This window comes from Sciurus vulgaris (genome assembly GCF_902686455.1).
Source record: "Sciurus vulgaris genome assembly, chromosome: 7".
Classification (NCBI taxonomy): Eukaryota; Metazoa; Chordata; class Mammalia; order Rodentia; family Sciuridae; genus Sciurus; species Sciurus vulgaris.
Genome location: NC_136467.1, coordinates 127,220,476 through 127,247,846, shown reverse-complemented (window position 1 = coordinate 127,247,846; position 27,371 = coordinate 127,220,476). Strand labels below are relative to the sequence as shown.

The 27,371-nt window shown below is 43.7% G+C and overlaps 1 protein-coding gene across 2 annotated transcripts; it reads right to left on the bottom strand.

Moving 5' to 3' along the window:
* Window positions 1–285: 285 nt before the first annotated feature.
* TRIM26 (tripartite motif containing 26) lies at window positions 286–27,371 on the bottom strand. 2 transcript variants are annotated; one of them, XM_079148854.1, is made up of 9 exons: window positions 27,233–27,330; window positions 19,090–19,166; window positions 8,215–8,696; window positions 7,964–8,059; window positions 6,496–6,726; window positions 3,479–3,501; window positions 2,965–3,080; window positions 2,694–2,726; window positions 286–2,116 (listed from the first exon to the last, which is right to left on the bottom strand). In XM_079148854.1, the coding sequence occupies exons 3-9, from the start codon at window positions 8,650–8,652 to the stop codon at window positions 1,437–1,439; spliced, it is 1,617 nt and encodes a 538-aa protein (XP_079004980.1). In that variant the 5' UTR covers window positions 8,653–8,696; window positions 19,090–19,166; window positions 27,233–27,330; the 3' UTR covers window positions 286–1,436. The 2 variants fall into 2 exon arrangements, with proteins under 2 accessions (XP_079004980.1, XP_079004979.1); XM_079148853.1 differs by lacking the exon at window positions 19,090–19,166 and having other exon boundaries at window positions 27,233–27,371.

The following is a 27,371-nucleotide window of genomic DNA, read 5'->3' as shown; positions in this document are numbered from 1 at the left end:
TCATAATAAATATATACGTATCTCCAGGTTCTTCATTCAACAAATCTTTATTGAGCACCTACTCCGTGCCCAGCACTGCACTTGATGCCATGGAGAATTTAAGAGAAGTATTAAGGGATGATAACCACCCTCCAGGAGCTTACAAAACTAGATGCAGAAAGAAGATGTACATGTGACTCAGGCAGCATGTGATACATAAAAGTGGGCCACTCTGGGACAATGTGGTGGCTAAGAGACCACTGAGAACCAGAGAGGTAGGGAGGGAGCAATCAACCTCCAGAGGTGGGGATTAGTGAAATGCTTGAACTGGTAAGGACAAAAACTGGGTCACTTTGGCTAGAGCAGGGAGCTTTTATTAAACTGAGGGCACTAAGGGCATCTGGACCAAGGGCTGGATCCACAGGTAGTGAGACGAAACCTCAATCTCTCCTCTGACATGAGAACTAGAAGGTTTGATGTGGACTCTTCTGTTCTCCTTCCCTCCCCATTCCTTGTCCTAGAGAGTTGAGCCTGGACTCTAATATCCTTGGAAAAACTGAGAAGTCCCCACGGCAGGGGAGATATTGTTCTCTTGGGCACCTGCCCTAATGTTTTTAGATACATGGATCAAGAACCAATGTTCTATATTCTTTTCAAAACTCCCTTTCACAAGGACCAATCCACACAGTTGATTTATTGTGATCACAGTTATTACCCCAAAGTCACATATATCTAGATCCTTTCCACAAGGTCACAGATGGCTCTAGGCAGTTCCACCGATCAGCTATGGAAACCTCATATGCCCAGCCCTGATTTTAGAGGAGCATGGACTTTGTCCTGAACCTTCCAGGAGAACATAATTCCTATCAGCACTCCAGGCAGCCAACCTAAATGGCCTGGGACATCTCTGTGTATTTTCAGTTTATTTCTAGCATTTTCATGTATGTTTAAATCTGAGCTAAGGTGGGAGTAGGCTTGTTTAAACTGCCAGGGAAGGTGAGCAGCTGAGTGAATTTTGGCAAGGGAAGCCTACAAGGATTTGAGGGCAATGAAATGGTCTCAGGAGTAAATGATGGTCCTCCTCAAGACTAGAGGGCACAGGATGCCATATAGGGTCCAGAAAATCCTGTCTTGGCCCCTTATTCAACAAAGAGCACAAAGATACATCAATGGGTAGTCAAAAAGAAGAAAGGGAGCCCTCAAGGACTTCAGAGTCAGAAGGTCCCACGGTAAACCAGCAAGAGGCAGAAGAGCCTGATGAGGGCATGACAGACAGAGCTACAGCACTGAGTGAGGTCTCATGGGCCACCATGATGGGGAGGTGCATGGTAGTGGGCATGGGGTTCCTCCTCTCCCCTGCTCCAGGTGCTCTGGCCAGGCACCTCACCCTATCAGAGTCCTGGGATCCCAGAGAAGTGACGCATCCATGGGTGTGGGGCTGAGAACAGGTGTCAGGCTCAGGGTCTCAGCAGGAGGCGTGTTCCTGGCCACTTGAGCCACAAGAAGGGGACCAGGCGCCCAGTGAAGGTGGCAGAGAAGGTGTAGATGAGTTCCTGTGACTCTGCATTGGTGAAAGTCACGGTGCCCCCTTCATAATCCAGGGCGATGCCCACTCTCCGGGGCCGCAGTGCTGGGAAGAGCTCGGCCTCAGGGCTGGTGTTGGCCCAGATGCTAGAGGAAGAGAGGCGCAGTGCCCACACCCCATCCTCTGGCCGCAGGGAGAGGTCTCCCTTCCTCTTCACAGAGTCTCTGGCCACCCCCACCATGCAGCTTTCCAGAACTTCCTCCTCTTCTTCCTCCTCCTCCTCTTCTTCATCCCCCAGTGATTCTTCATCTTCATCTGTTTCCCAATCATATCCATCCCCATAGCCGGCCTCCTCTTCCTCCTCTTCCTCTTCCCCCTCTTCCTCCTCGTCCCCCTCCTCTTCATCCTCTGACCAGCCCTCCCTCTCTATCTCCACTTCCCAGTACACCTTGCCCCAGGTGAAACCCTTACTGCCTAGCACTCCTGGCTCGCAGTCAAACTGCTGGGGGTGCTGGTAGACACTCTGGTACAGGCTGGTGTAGGTCACACATTTCCAGTCCTCTGACAGCTGCAGGTACCCACTGGCTGATTGTGGATCCAGAGTGACACTAACTGTGGGGACAAGGGAAGAAGTAACAGTGTAAGTGGCAAGCTTAAAGGGACTACCACACTGCATAATCCAAGGGTTCCTGAAGGTGTCCCTGGAAGGGCTGCCACACTACATAATCCAAGGGCTGCTATTTACATTTTGGTCTATGTGAGCAGTGTCCCTTCAAAGTATACAGTGCACAACCTGCCAGCAAGGCTGAGAGGGAACACAGTATTGGCCTGGGCAAGGATGGCCCCTGACCTTGGGGTGCCATTGCTATTTGCTCCAAATACAGGACCACATGGTCAGGCAGATAAGAAGAAACTCAGCCACAGGGAAAGGACTGGTGGTAATACCTGTGAGGACAGAATAACATGGGACAGAGAAGTGTCCCAACATCAAGCAGAGGCCCTAAGGCAGACTAAAGAGTACAAGATTGGCGAGAAAATGCAAGGAGGGTGGGGCTTCAAGAATACTGCTGGGAAAGTCCCTCTGTTGCAAAAAAAAGGGCTGCCTGGGCCAACAGGCGGCAGCCAGAATTTCTGTAGGGAGAGTTTCCTTTAACTGAGGTCAATCTGGGAAAACCCTTTGTATACTCACCAGTCTTATATTCCAAGTCTCTCAGCAGCTTTCCTGAGGAGGAAAAAAAAAAAGAGAGTATGACCTTCAAGCCCAGGAATGGGTCTGTTTCTTACTTGGGTGGTACTAATTTTGTGATAATAGCTCCATCCCTGAGGCCCTAAGAAGAAAAGTAAAATCCAGAGACCCTCAGAAGAGTGAAGTTGGAGATTATGACAGCAAGAAGCCAGGGCCCTCTCTCTATGTGGTGGCCCCTCCTGAATCCTGCCCTGGCGTTCTCCCCAACCCTTACCTTGGAATTGCCTCAGGCCGCGCTGCAGAGAGAGGAGTTTATCTGAGAATTCTCCAGTCTTTCTTTTAACCACGTGAGTGATGGGTTTCCCAATCCAGAATTTCTTCCGTGGATACCTGAGAAGATAACAAGCATGACAACCTGTGACTTTGCTTTTCTCTCAATATTCAAGACAATTATGAAGGGGGCAGGAAAGGTCATATTATCTCCAATCAAGAGACACAAAAACAGAGGCCCAAAAATACTAGCTGAGCCAGGACTTAAGACCATCAGCAGATTTCACATACAAGGGCTTCTGTCTAAACCAGGTTTCTACAAGGACAGTGATTACAAGGAGCTGGGATTACAGAAACATGCTGAGGGGAAAGCAGTCTTTAGTCCTCCAGGTCATGCCCTTGTTTCCCAGAAGACCATCAGGGTGATCAATCCCCATTGGTTCACATGGACCAGGACAAAGAAGGGAGAGGACACAGGTACGGGTGAATGAGGTACACTACAGAAAGAAAAATCTTACCTATTCACAAAGTCTCTGGTATCCTGGAAGGGAAGAAAGCACAAGCACCAATGTGAATCAAATAAGACTGCATTCACGAGTACCCAGTCTGTATTAGAGGTGGGGACACTTCAGTGAACAAAACCAGTTCTGGCCCCTTTCTTTTGGAACTGATATTGTAGTGGGACATTGGATAAAACAAGAACAAACAAAATAATCACAATGACAGAAGCAACCCAGGTTAGTGGATGGCAGGGCTAACCTCTCCAAGGAACACGAGTTAGGGTGTGAAGAACAAGAAAGTATTAGACACATGATGACTGGTAAGAAGAAATGGGAAGGGGCTTGGAAAAGGAGATAGGACAGATCATGCAGGGCTGGATATGGGTGGTAGAAGTTTGAATTTCTTCAATGTACAATGAAAAGGGGTTCAAGCAAAAGAATGACATATGTGATGTGCTTTACATGTAGCTAAGACTGCAGAGTGTCCTTTAGGACCCATTGCCTTGTCTTCATTTTAACAACAGAACCCCTCGAGTTATAGATGGGCATATACCTACCCTGAAAACTACATTTCCCCGATTTCCTACAACCAAGTCTGGTCATGTGACTAAGTTCCAGCCAATGGGATGTGAAAGAAGCAATGACTATGATTTCTGGGTTATATCCTTTAAATAAAAGAAAATTTCTTTCAGTTTCTCCTTTCTTCCTGACTAAATTTTGACAGGGTGGTGATGAACCCAACTTTGACCACATGGCTAAGGACAATATCACTAGAAGCTGGTGCAAGAATCAGATGGACGAAATCCAGCTCCCTGGATGACCTCATGGACACCTCTACACCCTCACCTCTCAACTACTACTAAGACAGAAATAAACTTGTTTTATTTGAGCTACTGTATAGCAACAGGCCAAAACCCTAGGCATCCAATCACTTAGCTGCCCTGAGTAGAATGCAGTAAGGGTGGCAGTATGATATGGGATGGTCAAGTTGGGAGGTGCTACTGTAGACCAGAAAGGGAGGAAGATGGCCTGAACTAGGGAAGTGGTAGTGGAGACAGAAGGTGCACATTCCAGGAATGTTCTGGAGATAGACTCAAGTGGATAAACTAAGCAAGGAAAACTGAGGACAGGTCATGGCTTGAACAAGAGGGACAGGGTGAGTGGAGGGAGGATCCTTATGAATGCTGCTTTTATGAGTTTAAAGTCTCTATAGTACTTTGTATTAACTGATTTTTACCTTCCTTTCAGTCATTCCACACATCTTTATTAAGTGCTTCCTACATATCAGGCACTGATCTAGAAGCTTAGGAGATAGTAATAAAACAGAAAGAGACACAAATCCCTACCTGTGTAGAGCTGACATCCTAGCAGGCGGAGCAGACAAGAAGTAACAAATATCATATTATGTTAGTAAGTAATAGATGATTTGGAGAAAAGAGAGTCGGGTGAATGGGAATGGAGAGGGAATAGGATGGTTTCCTTAAGAAACTTGGTTATTTTCAGAGAATACTTGCAAGGGTTTTCATGAGTGTAGACAGTGGCCAACAACGGGAGAAGCAGAGGTGCAAACTTGCTATGCAAGATCCACTGTGGGCCAGAATGGGAGGACGCCCCAGTGTTCCTCTGGGGCTCCACTACCCTGACCCTTTACTATCTCCCTGATGCTCCCAGTCCAGAGGACTCTTTCCTTTCGATTCCTTTATCAAAGGTCTCTGTTTCATATGCTTTAACCTGCTACTGCTCCCTCTCACCTCTGCTTCTCTATAAGACTCTGGACCCTACTTTAGGTCTTGTTCTTGCTGTCCCTAAACAGTCAAATAATCTCTGGGAAAATATTAATGATAATTAAGGAATTAGTATCCAGATTCCCTGCAGCAAAATCAAACCTGAACACAGAAAAATCCCACCAGGGCCAATATTTCATGTACTGGTTTTAAGCAGACATCCCCTTTCTCTTGGTCCCTTACCCCATCCCAAGGAGAACTTCAGGAAGCTCTGAGTCATTGAAGGCAGTGCCTCTGCCTTGAGGTAACTCCTGGGATGGATCAGGTTTCAGCTCTACTAGTGCCCTCAGCCCTGGGTCTCTCTCTACAACATGGGAAACTGAATATCTACACATGGTGTGGCTAGGGGAAAAAAGGATGTGCATCCCTGAAGGGGAAGAAGAGGAGGGGCAAGGGAGAGGCAATAAGTGACCCAAAGAGCCTGAAAAAAGAAATCTGAGGGAACAGAATGACATCTGGAGGAAAGGAGGGGGCCAGACACACATTTAGACAAAATGAGAGAAAAGAACAAGAGCAGAGAACCTGGATGTCAGAACAACAGGACTGAATTCAACCCTATTCCTGACCTGCCCCATATTCTGGAATAATTCCCTTCTTGATACTGGACCTCAGTGATTTTGCCAGTAGGATCTGAATTAGAAGAGCAAAGTTCTTGCTGGTTCTCTTTTGTATGTCCAAATTCACAGCAGGGAAAGGCAGGCAGAGGCCATCTTTTTATGCTGTCTGGGCTGGCACACACTGGGGGAACTTGCTTCGGCATTTGGCTACACCATTATCCTAGAGATCCTGGGTGGTTCCATTGCTGACACACAGGCCCAATCACCCTAAACCATGCAAGAGTGGGGAGATCACCAGATAGCTCCTTTCCTGGCTCACATAAAGCTGCCACCAAACAAGTATCTACCAGTAACTTGTCACATGGAGGGCTCATAGGGGTAGTGATGAGGATGATGATGATGATATTAAAAACTTGGCTTCCACTTCTATAGTAGTCTTTAATTATTTCAATACTCTTTGTAGATTACTTCTTAAAGTGACACCATGTCAGTTATCACTTTATGCTCATGCAACCCTTGGAATAAGAGGGGGGAGTAAGATTACTATCTCCATCTTTCAGATGAGATGCAATTTTCAAGTAAGAAAACTGAGGCACCATAAGAAAGTGATTTTCCCAAGGTCCTATGTGGTAGGTAGCAGCAGGCAGGGACACACCCTCAGTCGCCCAGCTCCCTGACCTTAGAGGTCACTCACCTGCATGAGTTCTGCCGCTGGTTGCCGCGCCTTGCCCTCCAGCTCAGAGATGACCAGAGCCAGCCGGGCAAGCTCCCCAACACCCCGGGTCTTGAACTTTTCCCTGCCCTCTGTAAGCAACTGCTCCAGGGTGGCCAGTTGGTCCAGCAGATGCTGCTCCCGCTTCTTCAGGAACTGGTGGCCCTGCTTGAACTCTGCAACAATGTATTGCCTCTGCTCCTGTAGCTTCTTCTGCAGGAAAAGAAAGGGAAAAGGCTGACACCTCCATCTTGGGGTGAAGAACACCTCTGGGACTCAGCATTAGAGGTGCACCCGCTAGCTTTTCCCCACATTACTCCCACTTGTGAATTCTACAACCCTTGAAGGTGAGAGAAGCTATCAAGTGCTTCTGATCTACCCTTGTCTTTTCAAAGACCTGCTTAGTAAATTAATCCAGTTCACTCTACTACCACAACCACAACTGATTCCACCATCTGTTCCAGGGTGCCCTCTCATGAGCTAAACACTGTTCCTCCCCGGACAAAATCTCTAAGTGTTGCTATGCTTGATTAATGTCATCAAGCCTGCTCAGTCCTTCCTTCAGAATTCCAATAGAACGTATAAGAGGTCTACGTGCTCTCTTCCTGCCATGCAGAACTGTATCCTGTTTCCTCAGTGAAAATAGAATGCTCAGGGATCATGTCCTTTTCTGCTGAGGTCAGGCTGGGGTCTGGTTGGAGTCTTCCCTTCCCCTGTTGGCACGTGTTGGGCTATAGACATCCATGCATACTGGGCCTGCAGATGGTCCTTGGACCTGGGCTATCTTTAGCTTTACTCTCTCCGTCTCCCTGGGTCCAGCCACTTGTTACTGGTCCTGGCTCCAACATTCTTCCACTGTCTACTTTCCCAGTATATACATCTCCCCAGAAAACTGGAACAATCTTATCAGGTTTTCCCCTCCTGACCCAACCTCTAGTTGTGCTAGTTTCCTATCCACTAGACACCCACTGGTCTGGGCCTCCCTGGACAGCTTCAGTCTTCATCACCCCTTCCCTCTCAGCTCCTACCCTGCAGCCAGCTCCCTCCTCCCAAGCCATCTGGCTGCCTTTCACTCTCAGGGAATCATGTCTTTCCCCTGTTCTTTGAAAAGGAGAATGAAGCTAGGTCTTCCTTAGTCCCCTGGCAGAAGGCCACAGATGCCAACATGTGCCTTGTAGCTAAGGTGAGAGTCATGGAAGGGAAGGGACAACCCTGGCTGGCATCCAGATAAACTCCTCATCTGTGAGACGAGAAGCAAGTCCAAAGCCTGAAGCACACAGCTGGCTCATATAGATGGAGCTTGGGCTAAAGCCCAGGCCTGCCCCTGCCAGCACAATGCCCATCCTCCTGAGCTACTCCCAGAACCACCCCTCTCAATGCCATCAACTCTGTTGGCCCCACCCAGCCCTGCACAGATGTCTACCTCATGGCTTCCAAAAGGCCCACTTACCAATGCAGCCAGAATATCAGCTTCTCCCTTCGCCTGAAAGCCCTGAATCTTGTCTCTGTCTCTCCTGAGGGTACTCAAGTGGTTCAGAATTTTTTCCTATGGAGAGACAAGCAGAGGAGACAGATGGGTGCCCTGGGCTAGGTCAGTAAGAACCCACCAGAGGAGTTTTAGCCAGGCCTTGCCTCTGGAGGTAGGTACAGTGGAGCATCTCAAGGAAGACAGAGGGTACTTCCTGGGTGAGGAGGGCTTACCCTGTGGGGCTGAGCGGCCTTCTCTACTAGGACAGCTGTGTGCGGCCGGTGTTCCCGTGACTCCCGGCACATCACACACAGCAGCTTCCCATCATCCTCACAATAGTAGTGCAGCTTCTCCTGGTGTCGCTCACATAACTTTGTGTCCTGCTGCTCCCGGGCCACCTCTCCGGGCTGCCTGCCCTTGTCCACTTTTAGTCGCTCGATGTTCTCCACCAGGCTAGCCAATTGCCACACAGGTCGGATGTTTTCCTTCTTAAAAGGCTTCTTGCAGAGTGGGCAGACGGGGCGTCCACCAGAGATGGGCCGGACGTCTGTGGTACAGCTGCGGCAGAAGACGTGGCCACAGTCAATGGTCACAGGGTCCCGCAGGTAATCAAGGCAGATAGAGCATGTCACCTCCTCCTCCAGGCTTCGTAGAGGGGCTGATGTGGCCATAGTGCCCTTTGTGGAGTCTCAGTTCACTGGTAGGGTTTCTTCTCCTTGGAAAACAGATGGGAGTCAAGGGTGGGCAGAACAAAGGGGCAGGGATGGTTCCTTGCAAAGGGCTTATGACTTCAGCACTCAATTAACATCATCAGCTCCTACACGACCTACTCAATGCCACAGCAAAAGGGACCTTACTACCAATCTAGTCCAACTACCTCATTTTATACATGAGAAAACTGAGGTCCAGAGAGAGTAGCCTGGTAGAGTGAAGAGCAGGGCTGCTGCTAGCCTATATCTTGCTACTGGGAAAAGAGTACTGCCTTCAGATGTATTCTTTTCATCTGTTGGGAAGGTGCTCTGATGCATCAACTGTAATAGAACAATCAACCACTATCTGCTGGAAAACAGCCATAATGAACATAAATCTACAATGTCTGCCATGTACATAGTACTTCCTAGGTAATGCAGTGCACAGGCTGCACATTCATCCATGAGGTCCTAACCAAGTGAAAGGACTCTTCTTTGCACCTCTAGGTTTCAGAAGGATTAAGAACACTGAGATTCTTTACCAAACTCAAGAGGCATCAGGGAGCATCAAGAGTCTGGGTCCTGCTAGGCATGGTGGTGTACACCTATAATCCCAACAACTTTAAAGGCTGAGGGAAGATGGCAAGTTTGAAGCCAGCCTGAGTGACAGAGCAAGACCCTGTCTCCAAATAAAAAATAAAAAGACTTGGAAATAAGAAAGCAGTATTAAGAGAAAATTTTTTTTGCATTGAGTGCCTACATTGAAAGAAATAGAGATCCCAAATAAATAAGCTTATGTTCCACCTCAAGTCCTTAGAAAAAAAATAAACTAACCCCCAAATCAGTAAAAGATAAGAAATTTAAAAATCAGAGCTTTAATTAAAGAAATTGAGAACACAAAACAATACACAGGCTCAATGCAACAAAGAGTTGGTTCTTTGAACAAATAAGTAATACGACTGATAAACTCCTAGCCAAACTAACTAAAAGAAAGAGAGGACCCAAATCAACAAAATCAGAGATGAAAAAGGAGATATCACCACAGAAACTTCTGAAATCTAGAGGATCATTGGAAACTATTTGCAAATGTAGGCTCCAATAAACTACAAAATCTAGAAGACAGTGACAAATTTCTAGACACAAATGCTCTGCTCAAATTGCATCAGGAAGATGTAGAATATATAAACAGACCAATATCAAGTAATAAAATTGAAACAGCAATTAAAAGCCTATCAACAAAGAAAAGCCCAGGACCAGATGGATTCTCAGACATCTGAGTTTTACCACACCTTCAAGAAGAACACCAGTCTCTCAATTTATTCCTTGAAATTGAAAGGGAAGGAAAACTCCTAAAAACAATCTATGAAGTCAATATAACCTTTATAACAAAACCAGACAAAGACACATCTAGGAAAGAAAACTACAGACCAATCTCACTGATGAACAGATGCAAGAGTCCTTAATATTAGCAAAGTGCATTCAAAAACATATTAAGAAGATAATACACCATGACCAAGTGGGCTTCATCCCAGGGGTGCAAGGCTGGTTCAACATATACTAATCAATAAGTAGAATTAAGAACAAGAATCATATGATCGTCTCAATAGAAGCAAAAAAGGTCTTTGATAAAATACAGCAATCATTCATGTTAAAAACACTGAAGAAACTACAGACAGAAGGAACTTAACATTACAAAGGCAAACTCAAAGCCAACATCATACTGAATGGGGAGAAACTGAAAGATATGCCTCTAAAATCAATAATAAGACAAGGATGTTCACTCTCACCACTTCTAGTGAATATAGTTCTGAAACTCTAGCCAGAGCAATCAGGCAAGAGAAGGAAATTAAAGGGATACGAACAGGAAAAGAGGAAATGAAACTATCACTGTTTGCTGCTGACATGATACTATATCTAGAAGACCCAAAAATTCTACCAGGAGACTCCTAGAGCTGACAAATGAATTTAGCAAAGTTGCAGGACACAAGATGAACCCTCATGAATCAATAGCTTTTCTATATTCCAACAGCAATTTAGCTGAGAAAGAAATTTGGAAAATTATCTCCTTCATGACATCCTCAAGTTAATAAAATACCTGGGAAATAATCTAATCAAAGAAGTGAAAGACCTCTACGACGAAAACTATACAGCACTGAAGAAAGAAACTGAAGACTTCAGAAGAAGAAAAGACTACCTGCCCCCATGTTCCTGGATAAGCAGAATAAATATTGTCAAAATGGCCATACTATTAAGAGTAATGTATGGATTCAATGCAATCCTCATCAAAATATCAATGATATTCTTCACACACACACACACAAAAGTCCTAAAATTCATTTGGAAGAATAATAGACCCAGAATAGACAAAGCAATTCAGAATAAGCAAAATGATACAGGAGGGACCATAATACCCAATCTCAAATTATATTACAGAGCTAGAGTAGCAAAAACTTCATGGTATTGGCATCAAAGTAGATAAGAAGACCAATGGAACAGAAGACACAGAAACAACCCACATATTTACAGTCATCTGATATTTGACAAAGGTGCCAAAGACAGCCTTCTTAAATTGTGTTGGGCAAACTGGATATTGTCATGTAGAAGAATGAAATTAGAACCCTATCTTTCACCCTGCACAAGAGTCAAATCAAGAGCTGGGGAGATAGCTTGGTTGGTAGAGTGCTTGCCTTGCACAAGGCCCTGGGTTCAATCTCCAGCACCACACACACACAAAAAAAGAGTCAAATCAAAATGGATCAAAGACTTAGGAATTAAACCAGAAACCTTGCAACTGCTCTAAGAAAATATAGGGTAGACCATATACATGCAGGTACTGATTTCCTCAACAAGACTCCTAAAGCTCAAGAAATAAAACCAAGTGGGATGTCATCAGTTTAAAAACCTTCTGCATAGCAAAGGAAATGATTAATAAAGAGAGAGCCTATGGAATGGGAAAAAAATCTCTGCCAGCTACTCCTCTGACAGTATTCAGAATAAAGAATTCAAAAAACCCAATGCCAAAAAAAAATTGATAAACGGGCAAAAGAACTAAACAGAAATTTCTCAAAAGAAGAAACACAAATGGATGAAAACTTGTCAACATCTCTAGCAATTAGGGAAATGGAAATGCAAATCAAAACTACACTAAGAATCCATCTCCCTCATCAGAAGAGCAATTATCAAGAAAACAAATAATAAATACTGGCAAAGATGTGGGTAAAAAGTACACTCGTACGTTGTTGGTGGGACTGCAAATTAGTAAAATCACTTTGGAAAACAGTGTAGAGATTCCTCAAAAAACTAGGGATGGAACCACCACATGACCCAGTTGCTGTCCTCCTTCACATTTATGCAAAAGAACTAAAATCAGAATACTATGGCGATACAGCCACCTCAATGTTTATAGCAGCATAATTCACAATAGCCAAATTATGGAATCAACCCAGATGCCTGTCAATGGATGAAGGGATCAAAACAATGTGGTATATATACACAATGGAGTTTTACTCAGCCATAAAGAAGAATGATAATAGAATTTGCCCGTAAATGGATGGAAATGGAGAAAATCATGCTAAGTAAAATAAGACTTGGAAAACCAAGGGTTGAATGTTTTCTCTCACATGTGGTAACTAAAACAAAATAAGGGGAAGAAAAGAGTTGGGGAGGGAATCAGATAACAAATATGGGGAAGATAAGTGAAGTAAGAAATAGGAGAATGAGAAGGATGAAGAAAGGAAGAGGCAGGGAAAAAATGTAGCACGAATCTAACAGAATCATGTCATATACATATATATATGTGACAAAGGAAATTTCTCCTTTATGTATATGTAGAAAGTACCAACCAAAAATAAATAAAGGAGTAAAGGAAGATCAGTAGGGACAAAGGGATAAAGAGAGAGGGAGGGATAAAGAGAGAGGGAGGAATAGAGATTGAAATAAAATTCCTTGTATGCATAATTTTGTCAAAAGGAACACAAATATAATATTTAATGATATTCTTTTTAAAAATTATTTTTTTATTTTTTACAGACTGCATTTTGATTCATTGTACACAAATGGGGTACAGCATTTCATTTCTATGGTTGTACACAATGTAGATTCATACCATTTGTGTAATCATACATGTACATTGTCTGCCTCATTCCATATTTTTCATACCCCCCTCCCTCTCATCTCCTTCTACATAATCTAAAGTTCCTTCATTCTTCTCTCACTCTCCACCCCCATTATATATCATCATCCACTTATCAGGGAAAACATTTGACCTTTGGTTTTTAGGGATTGGCTTATTTCACTTCGCATGATATTCTCCAATTCCATCCATTTATTTGCAAATGCCATAATATTATTCTTCTTTATGGCTGAATAATATTCCATCGTGTATACATACCACAGTTTCTTTATCCATTCATCTGTTGAAGGATATCTAGGTTGGTTCCACCATTTAGCTATTATGAATTGAGCAGCTATAAACATTGATGTGACTGTGTTACTGTAATATGCTAATTTAAAGTCCTTTGGGTATACACCAAGGCATGAGATAATTGGGTCAAAAGGTGGGTCCATTCCAAGTTTCTGAGGATTCTCCACAATGCTTTCCAGAGTGGCTGCACCAATCTGCAACTCCGCCAGCAATATAAAAGTGTGCCTTTTTCCCCATATCCACACCAACATCTATTATATTATAATATAAAATATTTTATTATTGTAATAAAAAATGTACCTGGAAAAAAAAAAAAAGAGGTTTGGATAGATAGTTCACATATAGCTCACTGGTAGAGTTCCCTTGGGTTTAATGCCCACTACCAAAAAAAAAGAAAGAAAAAAAAATGAGTAAAAAAAGTCTGAGTACTAATGTCTCCCTATGGGTGTGTTTCCCCAGGCTATTCTGTGGTTTGGCCTTGGTTCAGTCCCCCAAGGAAGCTGGGCTCTAAATAGTCTGTCAGCAGAGCACAGCCTGGCCATACTGGATTCATTCTCAACTGTGACTCTCCTGGTGAAGCAAGCCTGGTTGCTCTGCTGCTTACAAGTGTGGCTGTCTGAGCTGACTCACCAGGGAATCTGATATACAATGAACCCTCAGGTGGTTGTAACTGCTCTACGCTACTGAGGGATGGTCCTTCAGGGAACACAGAAATTCGGCCTAGAAAGGATTCTGTTCCTGTTAACCTATGCAGTCCTGACCCAGTTCTTGTCTGAGGTGACAAGGTTCAGCACATTTCCCAACAGCTACCTTCTGCCTCTGACTCTGTGACATCATAGAAGTCATATAAGTACTCTGGGCCTCAGTTTATCCATCCATAAAATGGGGAGAGGTATGCTTATACCTCCAAGGGTTTTAAAACCTCTGTGGTATGACACAACTGAAAAAAGACTGGGTATGCTTATTTCCTCAGAAGTAAAACCAGGGGATTGGACCAGGTGACCTCTAGCATTTTACCAGACTTACTACCATTCTAGGTTAACTTCATTCTCAGTTAAATGAAACACAGAATATGAAAAAACTGTGTTCAAAGTACTAAGCATAAGCCTGGTACACAAAAGGAAATCTAGGAAAGAACCCAGACCCCTGGTTCCCAAAACCAGTGAGTATTCAAACCACAAAGAGAGTTGAAACTGAATGCAGCAGCCAGAGTGTAAATGAGCAGAACCAGTCAGGGTGCCACATGTGCTCCAGAGTTACAGGAAACAAGGTCCTACCAGTGTGGGGCAGGAGCAGGGGAGTAGCTCTGCTGTAGAACCGTGGATGGCAACTAGGGACAGTTGCTGGCAAACCAGTCAACAGGAGACAAAGGTAAGCAAGCGGAATGCATCAACTGGAACCACAGGCAAATCAATACTATTATTGATATGTACAACAAAAGTCTATCACAACAGAGTTTAATGGCCTTTGTCAACAGTGACATTAATGACACAGAAATAAGGCCCTGATTCTATAAGGCCAAAGAAAAAACAAAACAGGATTAGAACACAGTTATAATGACTGTAATACATAAAAAGTGCTTTGTAAAGTAAAGTACTATACAAATGTAAGGGATGATTATAACTGCTGATAATAAATCCCAACTGGAAGCAATCATGGATTTAGATATGTGTGACTTTAAGAGATGTAATGAGTATGAAAAACATGCATGTTCACAGCTCAAATGAAGGGATCAAGGAATTTAACTGGTCAATAAAGGCATCATCAAGTCCCTCTAGGATATTAGTAAGGTTGGTAGAAATGCTAGGAGTTGCCTAGTCCAATCCCCTGGTCTTACTTTTGAGGAAATAATCCTGCCAGGCACTCTTCCAGTTGGAACACACCACAAAGAGTTTGGAAAAAAGAAAAGGCAGTGGTATGGGTAATTCCTGTGGGCTCTGGAGCCTTTTCTGATGCTACTTTGCTGAATGGACTGGAAATTTTAAAGCTGAGGTTTTTTTTTGATGGTTGTTGTTGGGGAACAGAAAGTGTTATCTTTGGGGATGAAAATTTATTTTGCAATTTTACTACAAGACAAAAAGAACTATTAAGAGCTTAGCTACAGTTCCCCTCCACATAAAATATGGCACTGTCACCACCAGGAGTGAACCTTAACTGGGCTCCATCTGGGTCACTTTGGTAGATCTTCAAACCTCTTGAAATTGTATAAAAATCATTGTGCTAGATAAATAAAATTGCCTAGGGATTATAGAAGAACATTAATAAGTAGAGGAATAAAAGAATTAGACACCATTTGGGGCTTAGAATGTAGCCTAGTGCTAAGAGCATGTGTAGCATGCATGAGCATGGGTTCAGTTCCTAGCACAAAAAAGAAAAGAAAGTTAAGAATAGGAAAAGAAAGAGCATCTGCCATTATAAATAACACAAGTATCATCAATACGTGTTAAAACTATAGGCAAAAGGTTTGTGGGGACAGGATAGACCCCATGGTGCCAAAGTACACTGAGTAGGTTATTTCTTAATGTGCTCCTCCACCCCCAGTACTGGGGATTAACCCAGGGGCACTACACCACTGAGCTACATTACCAGTCCTGTTCATTTTTTATATATTTGAGCAGGGTCTTACTATATTGCTGAGACTGGCCTCAAATTTATGATCCTCCTGTCTCAGTCTCCCGGAGTTGCTGGGATTACAGGTGTGGGCCACCACACCTGGTGCTAAAGTATTTTAATAAGGGAGAAATCTAGTGGTCTTCCAAACCAAGTAACCAAACACAGCATCACTAACAGATAGGGCAAACTGGCATATGCTTCCTAATGAAGCACCATATGATTATACAGCATCACCTATAATGATTTCTTGTCAAAAATGTTCAACATGGATGAATCTAATCAATATTTTAGATCTGACTTCCAGTTTATAGAAAATATGAGGGATAAAGGAACACTGTAGTATGTCACTGCAGAAAAAATGCTGATAGAGAAGTTAAACTACACCAAGAGTAAACAGTCAGATAAACCCAGAATGTGGGACATTCCATAAGACAACTGGCCTGATCTATTAAGAAGTCAATGTCATAGAAGAAAAATAAAAACTAAAAGCAAAAAACAAAACATGACTGGATCCTGTTTAAAAAAAAAAAAAAAAAGTTGTTGTTATTTGTTTGTTTGTTTTTTGGTAGTTTTTTAAGCTATAAAAATTTGGGGGGACTAATTTGAAAATAATTTGGGAAATTATTTCCTAATGGCATTTATTGAGATTATGAATAGGAATATCTATATTTTATGGCAATGGATTCTGCACTATTCAGAGTGGCATGACTGAAACTTAATTTGAGCCAGGTGCAGTGACACATATCTGAAATCCAGCAGCCTACATTACAAAAAGCAAGCAAGCCAACATACAAACATAAAAAACCCTTAATCTGAAATGATTCAACAAAACAAAGTAAAAAGAATAATATTTTGGGGGTAGGGTCTATAGTTTTTTATCATATTATTTTTTTGGCAATGGGTATTGAACCTAGGAGCACTCTACCACTAAGTCACACCCCAGCCCTTTTTATTTTGAGACAGGGTCTCACTAAGTTGCTTAGGGCCTCATTAAATCTGGGACTGACCTTGAACTTGCAATCCTCCTGGCCTCAGACTCCCAAGCTGCTATAGGTGTGAGTCACCACACCCATCCTCTATCTCAAACTAACAAAAATGTTCAAATCACTGCAATAGAGATGAGAGTACCTGAAATTTTGCAGAAGCTCAACACACGTGCTGAACAAATGAATGGACGCAGTGGAATTGACAATGTTAATCGTAGAGAAAGACGCAACACGCCCCCCCCACCACCCTGCACCGTGAGTCTGCTCTAACTAGACAAATGAAACAGATCCACTCTGTTTTCAATCCTGTTACAGTTTGGATCTGGAATGTCCCCAAAGGCTTGTGTGTTGGAGGCTTGGTCCCCAGCTGGTGGCGCTATGGAGGTGGAAGAAACTGTAGGAGGTAGGACCTAATTGAAAGGAGTGGGCCTTTGAGGATGTGCCCTTGGAGACTATATCCTGTCCGCCAATCCTCCCTCTCCCTCCTTTTCTCTACTATCATGAGGTGAGCAGATCTGATCCACCATACTCCCTTCCACCATGATGTACTGCCTCTCAAGCCCAGAAAAAAATGGAGCCAGCCAAACTGTTATGGTTTAGATATGAGTGTTTTCCAAAAGCTCATGAGTGAGACAATGCAAGAAAATTTTATAAGTGAAATAACTGTGTTATGAGTTGTAACCTAATCTGCTGACAGAGACTACTAACTAGGAGGTAACTGCAGGTGGGCAGGGTGTGGCTGGAAGAGGTGGGTCGTTGGGGTCATGACTTTGGTGTATATATTTGTCCCTCGAGAGTGGAGTTTCTCTGCTTCCTGATTGTGATGTCCTGAGCTGCATTCTTCCACCACAATCATCGGCCAAGATGTTCTTGTCTTACCTCAGGCACAGAACAATGGAGTTTGTCATCTATGGACTGAGACTACTGGCATCAGCTGCCACCAGTATTCTGCTCCCCTGACACACACCATTTTACAACCCATATCGTCAGTCTGCGAACATCCTAGCCAGCCTTTGGTCCCCTCGTTAGTCTGCAAATATTCTCAGCAGTCATTGGTTCTTTGTTATTAGCCCGCGCAATTCAACTACTTAAGAATGGCTCCACCGCCACTCTTTCTCTCTCTCTCCTCTTCACTCTCTCTCATTCTCACTTGTTCTCACTCTCTCTCCTCCTCACTCTTGCTCGCTTTTACTCTTTCTCACTCTCTCTCACCCTTCAGGGCAGACACTCTGCCTGTTCACATAATAAAATACCTTACGTGAGTTCCCATGTCCAGAGTGGTTTCTGAGTGCTTTCAGAGATCTTGAAACTGCGAGTCCCAACTAAACTTTTCCTCCTTTAAAATTGTTCTTGTCAAATCTTTTGGTCACAGAGGCAAATAAGCTGACTAAAACAGCAACCATGGACAGAAACCTCTGAAACTGAGCAAAAAATAAACAAACAAAAAGTCTTTCCTTCTCTATGTTTATTTTCTCAGGTATTTTGTCACAGTGCTATAAAGCTGACCAACACAAACTCACTGCTTGGTTGTACAGACTCCATCTGCACAAATACTGAAAGACTGTGGTACTGCCAAATACATACAAATAAGATTCCCATGTTTGAATAATTCAATTCAAGTTTGGGCTCTGGAACCAAGTAACCAGATGACAATAACTTCTTGGCAATGGTATCTGCCATTTATACATCTGAATGATACTTCTTGCTTAGGAACCTCTTCTGAGGAAACTGAGGCTCAATGGGTTTAGCAACCTGCCACGAACACAGGGCTAGGAAGCAGTGTTTGTTGTCAATGCCTCAGCTCAGTTCATCACTCTCTCCAACCCAAGCACACTGTAAAATGGGGTCTAATGCCAGCTCCTTTGTTAGGATGCTCTGATGAGGTCATCTACATTGAAGGCTTTGTGAGCTGAGTAGTGCTGACAGAAGAAAAGGGGCACATATTCTGCTGATACTGACCGAAAGCACCCTAGCCATCGCTATCACATACTTTACATAAGGCATTCCTATTGGACAGCAGTTTTTTCTTTTCAGTAATGGAAGGAGGATCTCAATATTTCACACCCAGTTCTGTTAGCTCTATCTGACAGATTAGGGTATAACTGCCCCCTCCAAAAACTCTTCCCTCACCTATCACATTCCTCTGTAGTTTTGTCCTTTTTATCATTTGTGCATTCAGTACATTCTCTCTGATCATCTCTACAGATTTCCACAATAAGGGGCAAAAAACTTTATTCTCCCTTTTACACTTCAGCTTTTAGGTAGACAGAAACCATAAAAAAGGATGTGGGGGAGAGGGTAACAAACAACTCAGAGCTAATGTGGTACACCCACATTCCCCATTCCCTTTACTCATAAAACAATTTTAAATCTCAAGGAAGTCACTTCATGAATTACCTTGTACCTGAGGTCACACATCACTTCAGTGGGACTGTTCTTGTGTTCCTTTGATAAGCCACAAGCCAGATGCAATTCTGTCAAATGAAGAAGATGCTTCAAAGACTAAGGCCTGCAGCGTCCTGCCACCCTCCCCATGGGCAGAACTGAGGATACTCCCTACCTTTGGCTGAGTTCCCCTTTCCCTACAATCCACTTCTGTCCGACAAGTAGATATCTAATCTACATATGTCAACAGACTGGCAGGAAGAGACACTAATTCCTTGCCAGGAATTTCAGCATGTGGATACTGTGAGCTAAAACCTAGCTGAGGAAAGCATTACTGTGAACATCCACACCTTGTGGGCAGATACTGGCACTCCTTGCCTCCACCTGTGCCTGGGGCTTTGTTCCAAAGGGAAAGGGTCGGAACTGTAGCCCTGTGCTTCTCAACAGCAGCCAACTCCTGCTCCTGCAAATGTTAAACACCCACTCCACACTCCATGGCTTCTTCTACCCTATGCTCAGCATATTCCCCCAGCTCCTGCTGCTTTGGGTTACTAGATGCCACAGAGAGGTACCCTAGAAGACACTGAATCCCAGATGTGGACTCTGAGGCTAAAGGACCTGGGTTTGCACTCTGGTTTCCAGACTAGAGGTTCAGGACCTCCAAACAAGAGTTCCTTCTTCCTGTCATCCTAACAAGTCAGGGTTCCATGCCCTGTGGGAATCATTTAAGGGCTTTTAGGGCCCCAGATCATTTCTTTTTTTTTTTTTTTTGTGGTGCTGGGGATCGAACCCAGGGCCTTATGCTTGAGAGGCAAGCATTGTACTAACTGAGCTATATCCCCAGCCCAAGGTTCATTTCTTAATGCAAAGTAAGTAAATTCTCCTGGAAGCAAGCTTTCAAAAGACACCTCTAGCAAATCAGGAAAGAACAGAATTTGGGGCAAAAACTTTGCTGCCTACAGGCATATTAAAAAAAAAAAAATGGGGGGCAAAAAACAAGTGATCTGGATGCGCAAACTACAGGAGTGGCTGTACCCTTGCACCCCAATTTTATAAGCCTGGCTATAGCTGGGGACTGAGCACCAGGTTGCCTGCCAGTAGATTCTGGTGCCTGGACAGGGCATTTCTGTGGTCCCATGTGGGTTTTACTTTTTCCCACAGGCCAACCAATAGGCAGTGCAGGCCCTGTACACCACCAGGGCCAGGCTTTGCATATGCTTGGCAAGCAGGAGAAATTCCCACAGGGCTCAGAGGCAGCCACTAGCTGGGAGGTGGAAGAGACAGGCTTTAAAGTGTCCTTATCTTGCAGCTGACCTACTGGGCAACTCTAGTTAGGAGAAAATTGGAAGTTCTAGGTGTTTGTTGACTGGAAATTTGTTTAATGTTGACTCATGAACTCAGCTCTCTCTTGCCCATAATACTCCCAAGAGTCATGGAGTGCTGTGCACCCAAGAACATAAGAAGGAATCCTGGGGCACTTACCTAGCATTCTTGACGACCTGGGTTCAATCCCTAGCACCATAGGGAAGGAGGGAAGGGAGGGAGGGAGGGAGGGAGGGAGGGAGGGAGGGAGGGAGGGAGGCAGGGAGGGAGGAAGGAAGGAAGGAAGGAAGGAAGGAAGGAAGGAAGGAAGGAAGGAAGGAAGGAAGGAAGGAGAAATCCTTTACCCTCTAGTGGGATGGTCTGCAGCCCAGATGACATATAAGAATCACCTGGGGAGGAGGCTTCACCACATACTCAGACCAACTGAGTCAGACTGTCCAGAGGTGAACCCAGGTTTTAGTATCTAAAAGAAAAAAAACAAAAACTACCCAGGTGATTCTAATGTCTAGTCAGGACTGGGGACACTAGCCAAACCCCTTTATTTAAAGATAAGGAACGTGAAGTCAGAACCTTGGCTTCCTTAGCTTGCTCAGTGGCAGAGTTTGTGGAAGATGCACCTCCCTTGCCCAGGCCTCCTTCCACTGCCCCACAACACACTCTGGGGTCTGGAGAATGAAACCCCCCTCCCCACTAGAAGTGATGTGGAGGGACAGCCTCACAGGCAGAACAATGGAGGGAAAGTGTGGCTACAGGGAACTGACAAGTGCCCAGGGGTGGGCAGGGCAGGGGCAGGGCAGGCCACTGGGCTTCAGGAGAGGGAAGGTGAAAAAAAAGAAGGAAAAAATTATGCAAGACTGTGTGAGCCATGTTCAAAAGACTTAATCCTAACAGCCCTGGAAGCCACTGAGGGCTCGAGGAGGATGTCACAAGCCATTCAACAGCTAACAGGTTATTTATTAGGTGCCTACTATGTGTCAGGCACTGAGGTTACAGAAGAGTATAAAATGGCAAGGTCCCTCCCTTCCAGAGCTTACAACTAGTGACATAATTGAGTAATCCTTTAAAAGCTGAAATCGGATCCAATAGTGAGGATTATCAAACTCTCAGTGGTTTCTCAATTTCCTTAAACCTCCTCTCTCCTTTGCTTTCAATGCTCCAGTCACTTTGGCTTTCCTTTTGTCACTCAAGCACACCCTACCATGTGTTAAAGTGCCAATGCGCTCAAGTAAACCCTGGATGAAACCCCTCAATGGTTTTCTGGTGCTCCAGGAATAGTCAAACTCCTTCCCATTCCTCTAGGAGGCCCCAGATAATCTAGGCCCAGGTCTTGTTCCCAGATCATTTCCTGACACTCCCTACCTCCACCTCTATCTCAACCCACAGCCAAAACAAATCCCTCTCTGCACATCCCTGCCCAAGTCTTTTGAAAATGATATTCCCTTCACTTAGGCCAGCCATGTTTGTACATGCCTACAATCCCAGAAATTCAAGAGGCTGAGGCAGGAGGATCACAAGTTCAAGGTCAGCCTCAGCAACTCAGTGAGACCCTAAGCAACTTAGCAAGACCCTTTCTCAAAACAAGTAACTATATAAAAAGTACTGGGGATGCAGCTCAGTGGTAGTGTCCCTGCATTCAATCCCTAATACTAAAAAGAAAAAGAAAAGAAAAATGGTGCCTGGGATGTAGCTCAGCAATAGAGCCTTTGCCTAGCCAGGGCCCCCGCTCCCCAACATCACAAAAGAAGCCACTATACAAAGCCCAGGCAATTAATTGCATGCATGATGCAAAGAAGGTGTGCAGTAGGTATCTGCTGAAGGAATGCAAGCATCCTAGCCCCTGTCTTTTCTCCGCAGAAAGATGGAAGAGGTGGTTTCTTCCTTTCCTGTAGAAGGGAGAATGGCGCCAAGGTTTGGCTCCAAGAAGGTACAGAAACCAGGAGAGAAGAAAAAGTGAGAAAATGGTTGTGGTGGAATAAATTATAATGGTGATAATCATGTCTGCCCTTTCTTTAGTTTAGACCTACACATGCATTCATAAACAGTATAGTTTCTTTTTCCTGGTTTTGAGCCTCAATTGAATGGAATCATATTAATAGCATGTAATTTGTTTTTTTGGGAGATATGTTGATGAGGCTCAATCATGTGACTATGAGTTGATTTTTAAAATATTCATTACTGCTATAAGACGTCAATACCATCTACTTCTGCCCATCTGGGTTATTTCCAGTTTGGGACAATTAAAAACACCGTTCCCATGAATACGTGTGCACAAGGTCCTAGGCACACCCTTGCAAGTGGACACATCCTCAGCTTGATCAGAACAGGTCAAAATGTTACCAGAGTGACAAATATTAACGTATTCAAGGTGCTCCACAGCCATGCCAGCACCTTTTACTGTCAACTTTAAAGTTTTTGCCAATCTGGTGGTGGGAAACAGAATCTCATTGTATGTATACATTTTTAACAGTAAAAATATAAAAAGAAAACAACATGAGTGAAGCCCAATAACAGGAATCCTATAGCACAAAAAGATATTGTATTCACTGATCCAACTAGTAAGTATTAGAAATATTTATCTTTAAGGGGAGGGGAGGGATCCACTCAGATTCCATTCTTTCTTCCTTTGGTAACTTTAGTCAATTTCTTTCTGGGGATCCTGTGCTTAGGAAGGAGCTCTCCCTCAGTTCAAAGGTGACAAATCTTAAGGCCTGTTAATGACACACCACACACACACACACACACACACACACACACACACACACACACTAACCCCAGTTTGCTTCAGGGCAGAACATGTCAGTCACAAGGAGACTCAGTTGGGGAGGGGGGATTTTGGTGGTTTCTTGGGAACATACAAGACATAAGCTTAGTTTGACACTACTACAACAATCTTGCTAATCAGAGGGTTAAGTCTCTTTGAGAACGAAGCCAACCCAAAGAGATGAACTGAAGAATATCAGATCCTGAAGGTACCTTTCCAAATCCTATGTCAGTCTTGCCTGAAGCTAGCCCTATGCTAGGACTATTTTTTTCTTTCTTTGAACTTGTCTGTCTTCTGTGAAAATAGGTTACTGATTGATAGAGGAAATCACTGAAGGCTATTAGGTTGAAATACACAAACAGCTTGCACAGAAACATCAGTCAACTTATCTGCAACAAAGGTAGACACACGCCAAGTAGCAGGTCTCTGGCTGGCTTTCACAGGTTGAACAAACCTGCTACAACGTAACAGATTTCCAATCCACTTTCAGCCATCATGGCCCCTTCCCCACAGCTCCTATGAATTCTGAATAAGGAAACAGGGAGAATCTTTTTCCACTCTCTGCCAACCCTTCTAACCAAGGCCTGCAGTACAGAGTCCAAGGTTAAAGCTAAAACATCTGGATTTTTACCCAGCCTCAGCAATTCTGCTGTGAAGCCCAGGGCTAGATTCTTGATCTCTCTGGGCCTCAATACCACCATGAAAAAAAATGGAGGTCAGAGAATATGAAAGTCATGCACAGGACAAACTGAAATAAAGGTTTGGCAGGTATATCAGCAAATTTAATATGCAGCATAAACACAGTAATTGCTGTTATCAAAAGCAACCAAAACAGAATAAATATGGCCGAAATCTTTGGTTCAGAAACAGTTATTTTTGTGCATATTTTGGCAACCTATCAGACAGAAAAAGACCAGTTTATCATATTTAGTATTTCAAGATCAGAAATGAAGCCAATGAACTCAACATATATGGGTTAGTGAGACAGAGATATTTTAACCATTCATAACCAGGAGGAGGAAGGCATCTAAACCAGTAGCTAAGGGAGTTACTATTTTTCATCAAGTTGAGACATCCATGCCATCCATTACATATTAGTTGTGTTCAACCGACACATCATAACTGGAAAATGTTTTTTCCAGTTAAGGGCATATAAAATAATATGGTACCTCATATTTGGTGAGATATGGTCTCTTACAAAGTACTGCCAGGATTGTCCTTCTTACACAGGTATCTTATCCTGTCATTCCTATGCTTCAAAACTCATAACGGAGGTCAAAACTGTATACCAGACACACAAAGCCCTCCACAATCTGGTTCCAACTTACCAGTCCAGCCCCCGACCCTACCTCACCCTGCCAGATGCTCTGACCACTATGAATGTAGGAAAGACAGTCCCTTTTACAACTCCCCACTCCCACACGTTCTCTCAGGCCTAGCTGGGCCTTGAAGGATAGAACAGGATTGGTCCCCTTATCTGTGAGCTCCTTCCTGTGCCACTCCCCCAGTTACCTCCTGCAGCTCTGGATGCACTGTATTTCTATGATAACACTATCACACTGCCTCATACTTGATATTTTTATCCCTCTTCTCACCCAATCAGAATATGAACTCAAGGGTCATGCCTCCATGATCTTTTTATTTCCAGTATCTGGCACAAAGTAGGGGTTATATAAATGTTTGTGAAATTAATGTGTCATCCCCTATTCAAGAGTCCCACTATCTTTTCCATTCTCCCCACTTTTCATCACACTCTCCTTTTCCACTTTACAAACTTGCTTCAGTAGCAGATTAAGAGGTATTCTTAGCCACAGATATCACCCAGGTCTCCTGGGCCTATACACACACACACACACACATTTGGGGAGAAAACGTCAATATTACATTTCTACCAAGTCGGCAAATTCTAATTCATCTTGAATGACAGTCAAACTAAGTCTTTGTTTTCCAAAACAACTTCTTCTCATTCTCCATTATTTTCTATTTTGATCTTGGGGGTCTAAGTCTGAAGTCACCCCTAGATGCTCTATCTGAAGTTTGCAGTGTCTTTTGTGGTGGTTGGACCCAGTCTGATTCCAGCCTGCTATTCCCTTACAGGAAGTGACATCTAAGAAGTCACCTAATGCCCCTGGGACTCAGTCTCCTTATCTCTTAAAAAGGGGAAATGTTTTGCCAAGTTCATCAAGCTATCCCAAGTCAAGAGAACTCACATAAGTAAAAGTGTTTTCAATAGCAAAAGGGCATTATTAAAACAGAAGAAACAGAGGAGTCAATTTGAAAGAGCTTCCAATGGCCAATGCTGTAACAATTTGAGCAACAGAATCAAGTACTACTGGATTATAACTCAAAGTATAAAATAAACATCTGAGTCCATAATAATATAAATAAATGATTGAACAAATCACTAAGCAGGGGATGGAGATAAATCTCAAGGAGGGGAAGCATTAACTTCCACTCCTTAGTTGTGGAATGCACATAATAACTTCCTTCCAAAGAATACAGTATACAAAGGGAGAAAAAATAAGAGTTTGTAACTTTACAGTGGAGAAACCTCTCAGTCAGGCATCAAGATCAACATCAAGTCATAAATCATGTTGAAAGCATGAAACCCTTGAAATGATGGGATGAATATGGCAATCTACTTTTGTGGTTTTCCTCCAAATAACCCATAAGCCCAGTCTTAGGGAGAAAAACAGCAGGCAAGTTCCAATAGAGGGTCACCCTAAAATACACAGGTCCATTTGCTATAGTTTGGCTCTTAGATATACCCCAAAGGTCCATGTGTTAAAGGCTTGCTCCCCACCTTGGCACTACTGGGAGGTGGTAGAAACTTCAAGAGGTAAGGCCCAGTGGCAGGTTTTTACATCATGGACTGTAGGACCCTGTTTCTTCCTCTCTTTTTTTTTGTTCTCTGGCCAGGAAGTGAGTAGAACAGAGATCAATCAAAAACTGTGAGCCAAAATAAACTTTTTATGTTAATTATCTCATGTATGTCTTACAGTGAAGGAAAACCCACCAAAGGTCATCAAAACAAAATCTGAGAAACTGACACAACCAAAGAGAAGCATACGGAGTCATGACAACAATGTAATATGTTAACCTGGATGAGATTATCAAACAGAAAAATACTGAAGTAAAAAAGCAAATATGAATAACTATGGACTTTGGTCAACAATAATGTGTCAATAGTGCTTCATTCTTTGCAGCAAATGTACCAGACTGATGTAAGACATTAGTAAGAGGAAAAATGTTTGCGGTATATGGAAATTCTGGACTATTTTCTCAATTTTTCCTTAAATCTAAAACTGCTCTAAAAGATAAAGTCTATTAAAAAAAAAGAAAACCGCAATTTCGGAACCATTTTTAAAACCTATTTTTAGAAAAGGTGATTTTTTTTTTAACTTGGGGGAAAAACATGCTAGGGATTATGATTTCAGCTAACAGTTAAACAGGAGGTTCAGGCATGCATGAACGAATGAATGTCATTCTCCCCTCTTTTGAAGCACACACAAATGGTTGTGGTGTCAAAATCTGGAATCTACTGGAAATTCTGAAGTGTTTCCCTCCCATTTACTCCACAAGGTTAAATTTATATACCTCCCCCCCCCCCCCCCCCCCAAGGCTAAACAGAGAGAAAATTAGCAGGGAAAATATACAGCTCCAAGTGTATGTGGCGAAACCGGTTTACTCTGACCCAAAGAAGAAGAAAGGAGAGGAAACCTAACTTTGGTCATGGAGCCGGATTGGCTATCTACCTACACCACTCCAAGCCACCAGACCTTCATCCGGGTCCCGCTTACTTCTGGCCTTGGGGACTATAAGGGATTAGTCTGAGCTGGACTCGGAAAGCTTGGAAGACACACGAGGAAGGGCGAATGAAGGGTCAAGCAAGCGGGAGGGATTCGGTTGGCAGAGAGGACGCAGCGAACTCGACCCCCTCCCCAGCCCGCCAGGCGGCCTGGCCGGGTTCTGTCCCAGGGCCCTGCGGCGGCCATTCAGTCGCCCCAAGCCTGGGGCGCGTTTGTGAGGCTGCTGCTTCACTGCATTTCTCATCGGCTGCCCCTCACTCACCAGTCCCCAGCCGCGAATCGAGGGCCGGGGTCGCTCCTCTCCCGCGACGGTCTGTTCCGGGTCCGACTCCTGCACAAGCAACCAGCGCGACAGCGCGTCCCCGCCCCGTAATCTCCCGGCTCGTCGGTGCCCTCCGCCG

What these genes read in the sequence shown, in the direction of transcription:
- TRIM26 (XM_079148853.1), bottom strand. Translation starts at nt 8,652, where the DNA reads ATGGCCACATCAGCCCCTCTACGAAGCCTGGAGGAGGAGGTGACATGC. An exon ending in AGGCCGCTCAGCCCCACAGG is followed by an intron (nt 8,060 to 8,214) that starts GTAAGCCCTCCT and finishes GTCTCTCCATAG; the next exon opens with GAAAAAATTCTGAACCACTT. An exon ending in AGACTTGGAATATAAGACTG is followed by an intron (nt 2,117 to 2,693) that starts GTGAGTATACAA and finishes TTGTCCCCACAG; the next exon opens with TTAGTGTCACTCTGGATCCA.